This window comes from Sturnira hondurensis, unplaced genomic scaffold (genome assembly GCF_014824575.4).
Source record: "Sturnira hondurensis isolate 20B ecotype Veracruz unplaced genomic scaffold, ASM1482457v3 Scaffold0013515, whole genome shotgun sequence".
NCBI lineage: Eukaryota > Metazoa > Chordata > Mammalia > Chiroptera > Phyllostomidae > Sturnira > Sturnira hondurensis.
In genome coordinates, this window is record NW_028086146.1 from 7883514 (window position 1) to 7897778 (window position 14265).

Here is a 14265-nt window from a genome sequence, read left to right on the forward strand (position 1 = left end):
CAGGTGGGTCTGACCTGTGCGACCCCAGATGGGCACTTATTCCCAGTATGCTGCCTTTTGCTTTGAAGGCCTCTCCACGCTCCTTAATCCAGACCAAGATTCTGTCTCTGGAAGAAAGTAGGGAAGGATTGTGCCCTGCAAGATCCTGACTTCACCTTGGAACCTGAAAAATCTTCCAGTGATTTTTCTTATCCCACATCCAGTTTTTCCAAACTCGTTTAAGACCAAACAAAAGCACACCCATTTCCTAGGTATAACACCTGTCTGAGGTCATTTGCCAGCTATGTTTTGTACTTGAGGGTCCCAGGGATGGCATGTGGGGCTCAGAGTGAAGCTCCCGACTGCTTTTCCAGGTCTTGGTTGGTTTTTATATTCTTCTTTTCAGTTAAAAAAAAGAAAGAAATACTGGAATGCAATTTGTGATAACTCAAGAGCAAGCTTGAGAGAAAGCTTTCATTACTAAATACAGTAACCTATTTATTTATAGTGCCTGTCACCTTTCATTGCTTTCAAATGACTCCTTGTGGTGACTCTTTTATCTCTGCCATAAAGACCCACATCTGGCCAAACACTGAAAAAGCAAGCACAAGTCGTTCTAACTGCCCAGCGTTCATTTGGGTGGAGGTGATTGGAAGCACAGTTAATTGTTAGTAATGTAAACCCCACAATCCGAGCGCTTTGGCTTCTTTGCTGCTCAACAGAGCGCTTTGTGGCTGGTTTTTGAGCACAGACACATCTCCTTTATTTTCACGTACAGAGCTCTCTTTGACATACCAGCCAGAAATTTACTTGAAGCAATCTCAATAGTGTGAGAGAAAATGTCTGTTTGCTTTTTTTTTTAGCTGAGCATTACAGAGTATCCTTACCACATAATATAGAACAGCAGAATGTAGGCAGTTTATTAAGTAGGTAGTGAGCACAAAAAGCTTTTTAAGTTCACTTAAAATGTTTTTTAAATATCTTAACCACTCAGGAGTCTTTAATACTAGGTTTTGAAATACAAACCAAAAGGGATTGATAATAGTTTTTCTGTCTGAGCTATAATTTTTAAAACTTTGTAAAAATTTTTATTTTTCAGTTACAGTTTACAGTCAATATTATTTTGTATTAGTTTCGGGCATACAGTATAGCAGCATGAAGTATTTATTTTATTTTTTAATGTGTTTTATTTACTTATTTTTTATTGTTGTTCAAGTACAGTTGTCTGCATTTTCCCTCCACCACTCCCCCCACACCAGCCCTCCCCACCTCCCTCCCCTGGTCCCACCCCCCCTTGGTTTTGTCCATGGGAAGAGGCCATGATCCTGGCTTCTTGTTTTTTAAGATATTTAAAAAACAGTTTAAGAAATGTTTATGTGTATATGTTTGGTCCTCCCCAAATTTAAAGTGGCTGATCAGAAATTTAGCAATGCATGCACAAAGGAAAGAGATCAAGGCAAAAGTAAAATATATGCGAATATAAAATTAATATAAGAATAAGTTTACTACACAGATGTATCTTGTGAGGTTCAACTATTTGGTCTACTAATAGCCATGGGAAGTAAACCTGAATTTAAATGAAAATTCTAGTATTAATTATAACTCACATCTCTCTTCATTGCCCTAAAACTCTTAACTGTGCCCAACAACGCGGAACTTTCGGAGTTGTGAATGAGCATATGCATTCAGCAACAGCCCCCATGAATCTGCCTGCCCTTATGCCATTTTACTTACGATTACGAGTCATCTTCAGTAGCTGGTTTAAAAAGAAGGGGTTGGGAATGGGGGTATTTAAAGAGTGGGATAGTGTAGGGCAGTTGGATGTTACTAGGATCATTTGGAAGAGAATAAAGAAGAAATATTTAAAATTTGTGATTTTGAGTTACAAAGTCATCACAATGGAAGGATTCCCTATAGACATCTTGTTAAGGCAAGCTTTTATAGAGTGTGTAATGTTTCTTGAAATTGAACATTCCCCTACTCGCATAATTAGAGGCCTAAATGTCCAAGGTACTACTCAAGACTAGAAACTTTTTAAAGTCTCTTGATTAGACAAACTTGAACATGTCATTTCTAGAAAGGACTGAAAAGAATGCAGAGCATTAGAGTTCAACAATATGGTAAATATATCAAACCAACTGAATCTTATGGTGCTGTTAAAATGATAAAAGTTACATAAACAGAAGAGCTTTTTATAAAAATTGTGAAAAGAGTAATATGATAAAACAGGAGAAAATTTAAATTGGTATGTAAGCTATAAAATATATAAGATATCTAAGCTAGAAAAAGAATAAGGGTGGTGTATAAAAACAAAGTAGTTATATTGGGTTGGCTAACATATTAACTTATTTTCTCACAGTATATTTGATGTTTTGTCATTATAATAGATGATTGGAGGAAAATAAATGAAAACAAATTTTTCATGTGAAGAATATTTTTTACAGATTTACCATACAATGTGTGCTTTCTACTTATCACAATGTGATTTGATTTTTAAGTCTAAAATTTACAGTCTCATGGGAGATTCTCTGAACTGTTTCTCTTCATTAAAATTTGCATTATAGGTGAGTCTTTTTCCATAGAAATGTATACAAGAGAACTCAGTCATTCTTTTTTTTTCTTTTCCATTTTTGTTTTTCTTAGGGATTGCCATAGGAGTCTTGGTTCGAGAATACGGCAAGTTCTCTAATCTGGAGAAGTTCTACTTTGCGTTTCCTGGAGAAATCCTAATGAGGATGCTGAAACTCATCATTTTGCCCTTGATCATATCCAGTATGATCACAGGTACTTTGAGAAAACTCATGTTCCCTGCGATTATTTAAGGAGATTTCACTTACGTTGTTCTTTTCTAATTATGGGGGAAATCCAAATGTTTTTGGTGCACAGTACATGCACACACGCACATTCCTTGCCTGGAAAGTGTATAATATTCACTTGAGTGGAAATACTGTATTAATCACAAAGTGACATTGCTTTGTGGCATTGCGCTGCCTGTAGTGCTCTCCACCACAGATCAAATCTGTGTTTGACCGACATACTATAAAAACTACCCAGGGCACAGAAGTTTAAAAATCAAAAAAAGGCAAGTTTTTTTCCACTGAAATGTCAGCCAGTGTTCTCAGGGGAAATGTGGTTGTCAGTTTTCACCATGTTTTCTGTAGGTCACTCATTTGTTTCTCAACTTGCAGCCATCCTGCCCTCTGTCCTGCCGTCCGTCCTCTCAGCAGCTGCCTTCAGGGTCTTCACCCCTTCTCCTCACCCACTTCCACTCCTCCACACAGCTCAGAACTTGCAACATTCCTGCCCTGGAAATTAGCCCAGGCGCCAGCAGCCACATCCCGTGGGACAGGTTCAATTACGGGTTTGCACCATGTATTAAAAGCCTAGTATACTAACATCTGAACTTGTGACACAGTTGAATTTGAAAATGATTTTTCTCTAGTGATCATTATATTGCAGTTTCCCTTTAAAAAGCCAACTCCCTTATGTAGATCGAGATTGAGATTGATTTGGTTTACAAAAATATTATTTGTCTGGGTCTGGCAAGCTGCTCTGTTCATTTCATAGTTTCTTGTACTTCATAAACAAAACGTGACTTAACAGTCTACTAGTGTTGTCAGCTTGAAACCCAAGTTTTTATATAAATATGCAGTTGGGACTTTTTAAATTTTACTTCTCAATAACATTTTACATTCAGAATATTTTGTATTAGTTTCAGGTGTACAGTGTAGTGGTTATGCAGTCATATTGGGATTCTTGACATCCCTTCTTCTGGAACACTTTTCACCGCTGCTGCTGGACACCAGGGGCTGATCTGTAGACAGCACTGGGCGCTGTCAGGGCCTCTGTGCTCAGCAGCCGCGTGGCTTGAAAAGCTGTAGATTTGGCCATTGAACTTTTCAAAGGCCAAACGAATCTGACTAGAATTCTTTGGGAGCCTTGTTCTTAAATGGTCTTGATGTTTGCTTATTACAAACATAAAGAGAGCTTTTAATTATTTTATTTATGAATTTAATTATGTTTTGAGCTACTGGCTTCTTGTAGGCCCTGCATCTTGAGGGCCAAATCAGCAGACTAGTTGTTGGTGCCATACAATGTTTATTTATTTAACTTGAACTTATTGTAAGCATTTAAAATTTGGAAGATTTCACCCTGACTGGTGTGGTTCAGTGGGTGGGGTATTGTTCCTCAAACCAAAAGGTCATCAGTTCAGTTCCCAGTCATAGCACATGCCTGGGCTGTAGTCCAGGTCCCCGACTGGGGATGTATAAGAGGCAACCAATCATTGTTTCTCTTGCACATTGATTTTTCTCTCCCTCTCCCTTTCTCTCTCTCTAAAAAATAAGTAAAATCTTTAAAAAACAAAACTTTGAAGATTTTTATGTAAGCATCCAGATTTCTAGTTTCCTCTGAAAAAAATTAAGATCAAGAAACAATGAACCTATGTTTCCACACACCAACAGTGGTTTGGAGCTCAAAGACAGCTATTCTATTTAGTTAGAGTAAATGCATTTCAGGATGCCGCAGTCTCCACCACTCCCTATTGCCTAATCTCTCATTCAATTTATATCAACCTCTGGCCCCTGTAAGCACTGCTATTACAACCCTTTAGTATTTTCACCATATCAAAGACTCGTAATTTTTTTTCTCTTAGGCTCCTTTGAGAATATGATGAAAGTTTTGGACTATTTCCCAAGAAAAATGGTCACAGTTGTACATATGTACTGTATTTTGCATGCAGTTACACAAAGCTCATAAGCCACCTGATGATCAATACTATTTAAATCTAGTGTCTATAGAGGAAGGTGTGGAAGTTTGATCCAAAGCAGGCAGCAAATCGAAAACTCATGAAGTAAACTAGGTTTTAGAAGAAAAGGTTATACATGTATTACTAGTTGTATGATATTGGATGTTTGAAAACATTACTGCTCTTGGCAGTCAGCAACTAGTCAGATGTTTGCAGTCTGGCTGTTTTGGTGCTACTTCATCCTTGCACATATTCTAGGAAATGATTTACAACCTTCAGCATTCCCACCCACATAACCCAGCTGGGTTTTGTACCTATAGCACAGGTCTGGTAATTTCTGACAATTATCCTTCACTAAAGCCCCAGCAGTTAAACAAGCCTTAGAGAGCAGAGCCGTTACCACATCTTTGATGTGAAGCAGTAAAAGGGCCAAAAGCTCAAGGGTCACAAACAAAGTAGGATGGAACAGTGATGCCATGTTCATGTTTTGAATTGTCAGACTAAAAGAAAAAAGTAATAATACTAGTGTTGGCAAGGTTATAGGCTCAGTCATACATTTTGGTTGCTATATAAATTGAAGCAAACTTTCTGGGGAGCAGTTTGGAAAATGTTCTGGTCTTTCCACTTAAAATTCTGTCTCGTGCAGTCTAGCATAAAGAAATAATCAGAGATATGCTCAAAGATTTAGGTGCAAGGGTGTTCATGGTACCATATTTTATTAAAATAAGGGTGTTCATGGTAGCATTTTTTATTAAAATAATGGTGATAGGTGACTTCTGGCCAAGATGGAGGCGTAGGTGGAAACACTGTGCCCTCTCCCACAACTAAATTTAAAGACAGCTAAGTTTTAGAAACAAAAACGCAGCCAAAACAGTGAGAATTGAACTGTACAGAAGTCCAACAACAACGAACCACTCAGCCAGACCGGTAAGAGGGGCGGAGTCAGTGGTGCAGTGGGGTCGGGCTGGAAAGATTGTTCTCTCCTACCGACCCAGGAGCAGAGGCAGAGGCAGTTGGTTGATCCCAGGCGTGGGATGGGCGGACCCAGTGAGGGCACAGGGCAGCTGGCTGGCTGCGGTTACACATTCGCACGCAGATAAACCAAGCAAAGGAGGGAACAGTGAGACAGACTGCTCTGGCTAGGGCCCCAGCAAAGGGAATTAGAGCCTGAAAGCACCAACTGGATAGACTTTCTCAGGGTCGAGGGGCCGGGGGAGGCTCCCAGGCCCACAGAAAGTTTGTTGGAGAGACCCACAGGGTCTTGGAGAGTACATGGGCCCACATACCTGGGAACCAGCACCAGAGGGGCCCAATTTGCTTGTGGGAAACCGCAGATGGGACAGAAATCAGAGAGAGTGGAGTGGAGCAAAACTCCATTTTTTTCCCTCTCTGACTCTGCCCCCACATACAGCTTCACAACCCAGCAACTGGGTCACCTGGCCCTGGTGAACACCTAAGGCTCCGCCCCTCATACATAACAAGTGTGAACAGACCAAACATTATGACTCAAGAACAGCTCAAAGCCCCAGAGCCTATAATTCTAAGTGACCAAGAAATAGCCAGCCTTTCAGATACACAGTTCAAAATACTGGTGATCAGGATGCTCACAGAATTGGTTGATTATAGTCACAAATTAGAGGAACATATGAAGACTAAACTGATTAAAATGAAGGGAAATGCACAGGAAACCAATAGTGATGGAAAGGAAACTGGGACTCAAAGCAAGGGAGTGGATCAGAAGGAAGAAAGAAACAACCAAAGAGAAAAGAAGGAAGAAACAAGAATTTTTAAAAATGAGGAGAGGCTTAGGAACCTCCAGGACATCTTTAAATGTTCCAACATCTGAATTATAGGGGTACCAGAAGGGGAAGAGGAACAGCCATGAGTGGAAAACTTATTTGAACAAATAATAAAGGAGAACTTCCCTAGTCTGGCTAAGGAAATAGACTTCCAGGAAATCCAGGAAGCTCAGAGAGTCCCAAAGAAGTTGGACCCAAGAAGGAAAACACCAAGGCGTCATCATAATTATATTAGCCAAGATTAAAGTGAAGGAGAGAATTCTAGAAGCAGCAAGAGATAAGTGAACAGTCACCTACAAAGGAGTTCTCATCAGACTGTCAGCGGATTTCTCAAAAGAGACCTTACAGGCAAGAAGGGGCTGGAAAGAAGTATTCCAAGTCATGAAAGGCAAGGACCTACATCCAAGATTGCTCTATCCAGCAAAGCTTTCATTTAGAATGGAAGGGCAGATAAAGTGCTTCTCAGATAAGGTCAAGTTCAAGGAGTTCATCCTCACCAAGCCCTTATTATGTAAAATGTTAAAGGGACTTATCTAAGAAAAAGGAGTTAAAAATATGAACTCTGAAGGGACAGCAAACCAGGTTATTAACAACCACACCTAAAACAAAAGCAAACTAAGAGGGCAACTAGATCAGGAGCAGAACCATAGAAATGGAGATCACATGGAGGGTTAACAACAGGGGAGTGGGGGGAGGAGAAGTGGGGAGAAGGTACAGAGAATAAGTAGCATAGACAGTAGGTAGAAAATAGATAGGGGTGAGGGCAGGAATACTATGGGAAATACAGAATCTAAAGAACTTGAGACATGTGGTCATAAATGAAAGGGGGGAATGGTGGGGGAGGGGTGTGCAGGGTGGAGGGGAGTGAAGGGGGAATGGGACAACTGTAATGGCATAATCAATAAAATATTTTTTAAAAATAAAATAAAATAATGGTGATAGGTTACAAGCAATTGAAATGGATTCCACAACTCCAAAGTTAGGAGTCCATATAGCTATATAAAACCTTGTTTTGGAAACATTTAATGAGATGTGGAAATGTTTCTTATATATATATAAATATATAAAGTGGGAGCATTAAAGAAACTACATAGTTGCATGTTATTTACAATCTAAATTTTATTAAAAGTTGAAATCAAAACCAAACCATTAACAATGGTTAGATCTGCACAGTAAGAAAACTTGATTCCTTCGGCTTTCTTTACATTTTTAAGGCAAACACATTATTTTTGTTTGTTTTGTTTAGTATTTTCTTTTCTTTCTTTCTCTCTCTTTTTTTTTTACAAAAGAAAGAAGTGGGTGGGATGGATCCTGTGTGGTACCCCTCCGGCCTTGCTTCTGATAGTTTCCCTGCCCCTCCTCCCCAGCTCTGCCAGGTCCCCGCAACTCCATGCCACCTAACCTGGTGTGCGGTCCTTCTGAAACCCTGCAGTGGAGCTCAGCCTACCCACCTTGCACAGCCAGTAGGGTAAAGACACAAAACGAGCTGTTTCCACATTTCAAAAGCCTTTGTAAGTCCAACAGATCAGTAGCTTGTTTTGTACATTAACTGGGCCAGCAGAGGATGCATGTTGGAAGCTGGAGAGAGTTGAATGTGTGAGCCCTAAGGACACAAAAACTAAAGATAGAGACATAGCAAAAATTGAGACCCAAGACTAAAAATCTGAGCTTCTGCATAAAAGAGATGCTCTTGCCAGACTAACAAGTAGGGAAAAAAGCCCTCTGCCATCAAAGCCTCTGCTGACATAAAAATACTTTATAGCTATTTTTTGTTTAAACAAGAAGAATCCCTTGTGTGATGGATCCCTCATATCTTCGTGTGATGGTAAGAGTAAGATGTCATGTTAATCAGGGAAATTTGAATATAGATGGCTATTAGATGGTGCCAGGAAATTGTTGATAAGTTTGTTAGTGGTGATAATGATGTTAGTTATGTAAGAAAATGTCCCTATTTTTTTAACGCATATAGGATTTTGTAGGGATGAAATGGCTGTTGGAATTTGCCTTAAAACGAGAGAGAGAAGGCACAGTAGACAGAATCTCGGGACATTTGTAGACAGTGCAGGCACTCACAGAATTTTACCCATAATTTATACCAGTGACACATGTGTGCCACGCACAATGCGGGCCCTGTTACCATTTAGGTTTGAAAGCTGTGTTTATGACAAACCATGAGGGAAATAGCAGGAGAAGTGGCTTATGAACCTGCCTGAGAATTGTGGCTCTGGAAAACCCTGGTCCAGGTCTCACCAGCCAGTGAGTGTAAATTCAGGTCTCATTTTCTTTCATACCAAACTTACCATGACTTGAGCCTCCTATGACCAGCTCAGGAATGAAACAGCCCTTCAGCTCCCGCATCCAGAGGTTCCCAGAGCATCCTTCCAGGATGTTATGCTCAGCGGGGAGGTCCCCATCTCTTCCACTCCAGCTGCTTTGCCATGGGCCACTGGGCCAGAAGTGCTCCGCTGGGCACAGCTGCCGCCCCTGGTGTCTGAGGAACTCCCCACTTTGCTTCTCCATCCAAACATAGGAATGAGAATTTAAATCTTCATAGCACAGCTGTGACTAGGCTGCCATTTGGCACAACGTTTTATGAAACATTGAGGGATGAAAGATAAAACAACAACAACATCAAGCTGCTCCCTGAAGGGGCACTTCCGAGAGCCTCGAGGTCCCTTAAGAGGGCTGCCCCTCTGCTTAGCTGTCCCTGCCTCTGTGAGTCTGGGGCCAGCGTATTCTTCCACACGAAGATGTTCTTGCAGTGCTGCACCCCAGACCCATCACCCAGTGCTAGATCTTAAGAGCAAAAAGTTCCATCCTGTCTTGGTGCAGGAGCAACCTCTTCCTGCAGTGATCGCCATCGTGGAATATCTGCTTCAGAGGAAACCCCGTCACAGCCCCAAGGGACTGGCTTTGACCGGTGGGCCCCATCAGGAGACCCATCAGAACAAATACCATTAGTACCGTCTGGGTTGTGGCACACCCACCCAACGTGGAGGACTTGGACTCCATCTAGTTTAGTCTATGCCCAGTCTGTGCTGCTTCCTGTGCGTAGTTCCCCCTCCAGAGCAAGATGCTCATTCCCACCCACAACTGTGGTATCTTACTCTGGATTCCCTACAAATGCTGACTCATCAAGAACCAACACCAGTTTGCAGCTCCGTGCATTCCGAGTTTAACCTAGCCAAGAAAACTCCTATACCTCCACCTCAAACCACGGAGTCATTGGTCCTAACCCTGAAGATTTCGATATAAAAACTCTCGTGATGTTTGTCAATGACTCCCCAGTTTCCACAGGGCACTGGCTGAGTAATGGAGTTACCTTTGTGGGGAGTGTATCCAAAGATGAATTGAGATTCCACTATGAAAAAATATTTTTTAAACTGCTCCCAACTTTTAAATGTTTGTTACTCCAACTTCTGCATCAGGATTTCAAAATTTGTAGGGCTTGATCTCATCTCTCAGGACAGAGGTTTTCTACTACATTTTAATGAAAAAAAAAATTAAAAGCTTAGATATAAACAGTAGTTATTAAACAGATAGAGAATAACTGTGTGAGTCAGTTTATTTTCAAATGGGAGTATGCTAGCTTATCTTATAAAGGGTCAGGTAGTGAATATTTTGGGCTTGTTCGGCCACAGGGTCTCTATTCAACCACCCAATGGGCTGACACAGGAGAGCAGCCACAGACAATGGGGACATGACTGCGCGGCATAGCTCTGTGCCAGCAAAACATTTGCTTACAAAAGAATGGGAGGCCAGCTGGGTGCTGATCCCTGCTGAGATGAGAGATTAGATTCTGACTCTCAAGATACAGTCTAGTTGATGTGGGATCCAGGTGACAAAATAAACCAACACACTGAGCAAATACAGGCATACCAAGCAGTGACTCTAGAGGCCCTGCTGAGACCTGAAGGACACAGGGATGGGGCAAGATGAAGTGAAGTCAGTCTAGGCTTTTGGAGACTCCTGTTTTTACATTTGAGCTCTGTAGATAACACACTTGGATTACTTGGGCTGGGGATGGCATTTTAAAAAAATGTATGTATTCATTAACCTATAAGCATCTGTGTGCCTGGAAACTGGCCCACATCCTGTATTGGAAAAAACTGTGTCATATGCCCTTCTGAAAAGGGGTTTATTTTATTCAGCAAACACTTTTAATCCCTATTGTATAAAAACAGACCAATAGAAAAACATCCAGGAGAGGCTGAGATTTCTGCCACCCACCTGGTGGTAGACCCCAAGTCTTCTGCCAGTCAGGTCTGTCCATGAGTCCCTTCTTAGGCAAAAAGGTGTAAGAGTAGCCCTGGTGGGTGTAGCTCAGTGGATTGAGCACAGGCCTGTGAAGCAAAGGGTCACCGATTCGATTCCCAGTCAGGGCACATGCCTGGGTTGCAGGGCAGTTCCCAGTAGGGGGCGCATGAGAGGCAACCACACATTGATGTTTCTCTGCCACTCTTTCTCCTTCCCTTCTCCTCGCTCAAAAGTAAATAAATAAAATATTTTTTAAAAAACAGGTGTAAGAGTAGAAAATCAATACATCACTTAGTTGTACGGCTCACTGTTAGGTAGCTAAGAGCATTTAATGTCAACTTCAGCTGTGGGGAAAAGTATGCATGCTTTTCTTGAAACATTGGTGGTATTTTATAAAAATTGGTCTCTATGAAAATTGCCATTTCAAAGTGGCTTATAAACTTAAAACTCCATGCTGGAGCCTAAGATTATAAAGGCTGAGAATGAACACCTTTGCCTCACTTGCAACATCTGGGGCAAATAGGTTCTGCCTGCATTTCAAAGTGTACCTCCGTTCTCTTTCCTCACAGCCTTGTCTGGAAATCAAGAAAACATGATTGCCTAAGCAGCTTCGCACACATGACGTAAACATTTCCCTAAGACCATCAAGAAATTTGTGTTCTGGCCCTGGCCAGATACCTCCGTTGGTTACATCATCATCCTGATACACCAAGGTTGCAAGTTCAATCCCCATTCAGGGCACATACAAGAAGCAACCAGTGAATGCATAAATAAGTGGAATAACAAATCTCTCTCTCCCTCTGACTTCCTCTTTTTCCCTTCCTCTTCCTCTTTAAAAAATTATAGTTTTTCTTTTAAATTTATGTTGAGTTAGAACACAGCTATTGAAGCCAAAGGACTTAGCTGTGTTAACTGCATTTCTACAATGCCATTTGTCCAAAGAAGGTGGGGTCACGTGGTGTATAAGGAATGGGAATGTACCACTTGGAACAGTAGTAAAATGAAAAGTGACAGGATGAAAGTATCCCTGCTTTAGCCTCTCTCTGAGATAGTAAAGCCTGGTGAGTCCACCAGACTTTCCTTCTGCCTCAACTGGTACTAGTCTGGTTTCACAGCTCTGTTTGACTATGAGTTAACCTAATTCTGTTTCTTTAAAAAACAATTTTTTTAAAAAAAAAAAGGACTGAGAAACGTTGCAGGGATTCTAAGGAAATTCCTAGGTGTTGAATGCATGGGCATGGGACCACTCATTCACTCATTCATTCCATTTTTGTTGTCCTAGGCTCTATGCTAGGCACTTAGACACAAAGAAAAGTCCTGTCCCATAAGGAAGGGGAGTCCATTGCAATGCTGTGTGATAAGTGCTTTGTGGGAATGAGGACAGCAGCAGGGAGGACTGAGGTGGAGTGCTGAAGAGAAGTTAAAAATCAGGTGAAGTGGAGTGGGCATTCCAGGCAGGAGAAAATAGCAGAAGGCATGGCATCTTGGGAGGACAGTGAGACTGACTGGAATGCCAGAAACATGGGGAGGAAGAATGGAAATGGAAAAGCGAGTGTGTGGCTTCATGAGGTCTGTGTGCCTTCCTGAGGGTCTGGACTTGAGCCTGTAGGTATGGGGAAGCACGTTATGGCATTGACAACCTCCAGTGCCGTTTTCTCCAAGGGGACACCATCAACAATCTTCCAGTGGGGAAGTATTGTCGAAGAAAATAACACTTGGTAAAGATGGTCAGGCAGACTTTCATTCCAGCTCATTGTGATAGGTATAGGGACCCCTGCAGTGGGGTTTTGCAGTAGGGAACTGATACTGAGCTCAACGCCGAATGAGTACAGCATGAGCAAGAAGGAACTAAGGGCCAGCCAGCAGAGCAAAGGGAATAGTAGATGAATTACTAAGAGGAAGCGTCAGGGGTAAGGACGTTTCTGGCTAAACTGCCCTAACCTGATTCATACTGAAGGCAGGCCAGGGTTGCCCACACATCACCTGGGGGATGGTGGGTGACAAGGAACCTAATTAGACACCCATAGTGATCAGATGTCAAGAATGAAGGGTTCCAATTAAATTAGGATTCTTGCTAAAACTAGACTTTACAAGGAGGTGTAAATGGGCCTAGGAGAAGATTCAGGAGCCTGACTAAAGTTTGGTCAAGCAAAGAATCTTTGTTAGTATCAACAGACATAGGTAGAGGGAGAAGGGAGTGTAGTGGTTAAGGGCACAGCCATAACAGCCAGACTGCCCAGGTTTGAGTCCTGGCTTTGCCGTTAACTGACTGCGAAACTTGGAACAAGTTGCTTAACTTGTCCTCAGCTGTAAAATAGGAAAATGATAGTACTGTGTGGTGGTGCATTTAAAGCTCTCTAGTTTTTCCATTTACTCTCTTCTAACATTGTCAGAAGTATTGATGTGAGAAACATCCAGACCTGTAGACAATTTCTGCAAGAGTTTATTTGAGGCAAAATGGACAAGAGTGGCCAGGAAGCAAGATCTCAAATGCTCCAGAGAATGACAGTTTTGCAGTTTCTCTCGTCAGGGGGGGTTATTCCTATTGCAAAGGTATGTTAACCCATGCACAAAGGTATGTTAACCAATTGCACAAAAACAATGCACAGGGCTTGCTTAAGGCAAAGACAATAACCTTGTACTAAAATTGTTACATGCCTGGGACATGACTACCCACCACGACCTACCCAGTTGGGAATTTATGATCAGGTCACCCTGGGGGGGTTACCTCCGTGGACCCTTTTTCCATCCACAGAAGATAAAGTCTGTGCATTGGCATTACAAACTATAGGGCCAGGATTAGAACTGCGCCATGCACGAGGGAGTTCACACAATGCGTCCGTTCTAGAAATGAAAACAGTATAAAGAGGACTTACTCTGCCACTGGTTTATAAAGTTCACCAGCCTTCAAGTAACTTCAACCCAGAAGCCTGAGCTGCCAGTTTCGCAAAGAAAGAACTTAATAATAATTACATTGTGGTAAAAAAACACAAAAGTTTCGCTAACCTTTCAGCTATCCTGTTGTCAAAGCATTCATAACAAGCTTTGAAGGCAGTGGCTGAGTTCCTCAGATCCTCTGAGGTGTGTTTAATGCTTGTATTTATGCTCTTCTAAAAGCTCATGGGGTCTCCTAAGAAACTGGTCCTGGTGCAAATACCACAACACTTTGTTGGATTAGAAAAAGTATTAAAACAGCTCCCCAGATTGCTGAGAAAGCAGGAGACCAACGCACTGCTTTGTTTTTTGGTGGGAGGAGTGCAGAATTTTTTAATTTGCTTTTGTTTTTTGCTTATAGGCGATCACATAAGCTTATAGCCTTCTTTTATGTCACATGATCTTATATCTCTTTTCTTCTTTTTTACTGTATTTTTCCCATTATCATTTATCCCCCTTGTGTCCCCTCCTCCCTGCAATTACCACACTGTTGTCCATGTCCACGAGTCCTTCTTCCTTTTTGCTCAGTCCCTCCACCCCCAACAAACT

The 14265-nt window shown here is 41.6% G+C and overlaps 1 protein-coding gene across 1 annotated transcript in view; it reads left to right on the plus strand.

The window, feature by feature from the left end:
* The window catches only part of SLC1A1 (solute carrier family 1 member 1), a 74311-nt gene that overhangs the window by 31671 nt on the left and 28375 nt on the right, over nucleotides 1-14265 (plus strand). Inside the window, exon 2 of the mRNA XM_037061761.1 lies at nucleotides 2623-2763. Within this exon, the coding sequence (XP_036917656.1) occupies nucleotides 2623-2763 (141 nt within the window). The remainder of the gene's footprint in view (nucleotides 1-2622; nucleotides 2764-14265) is intronic.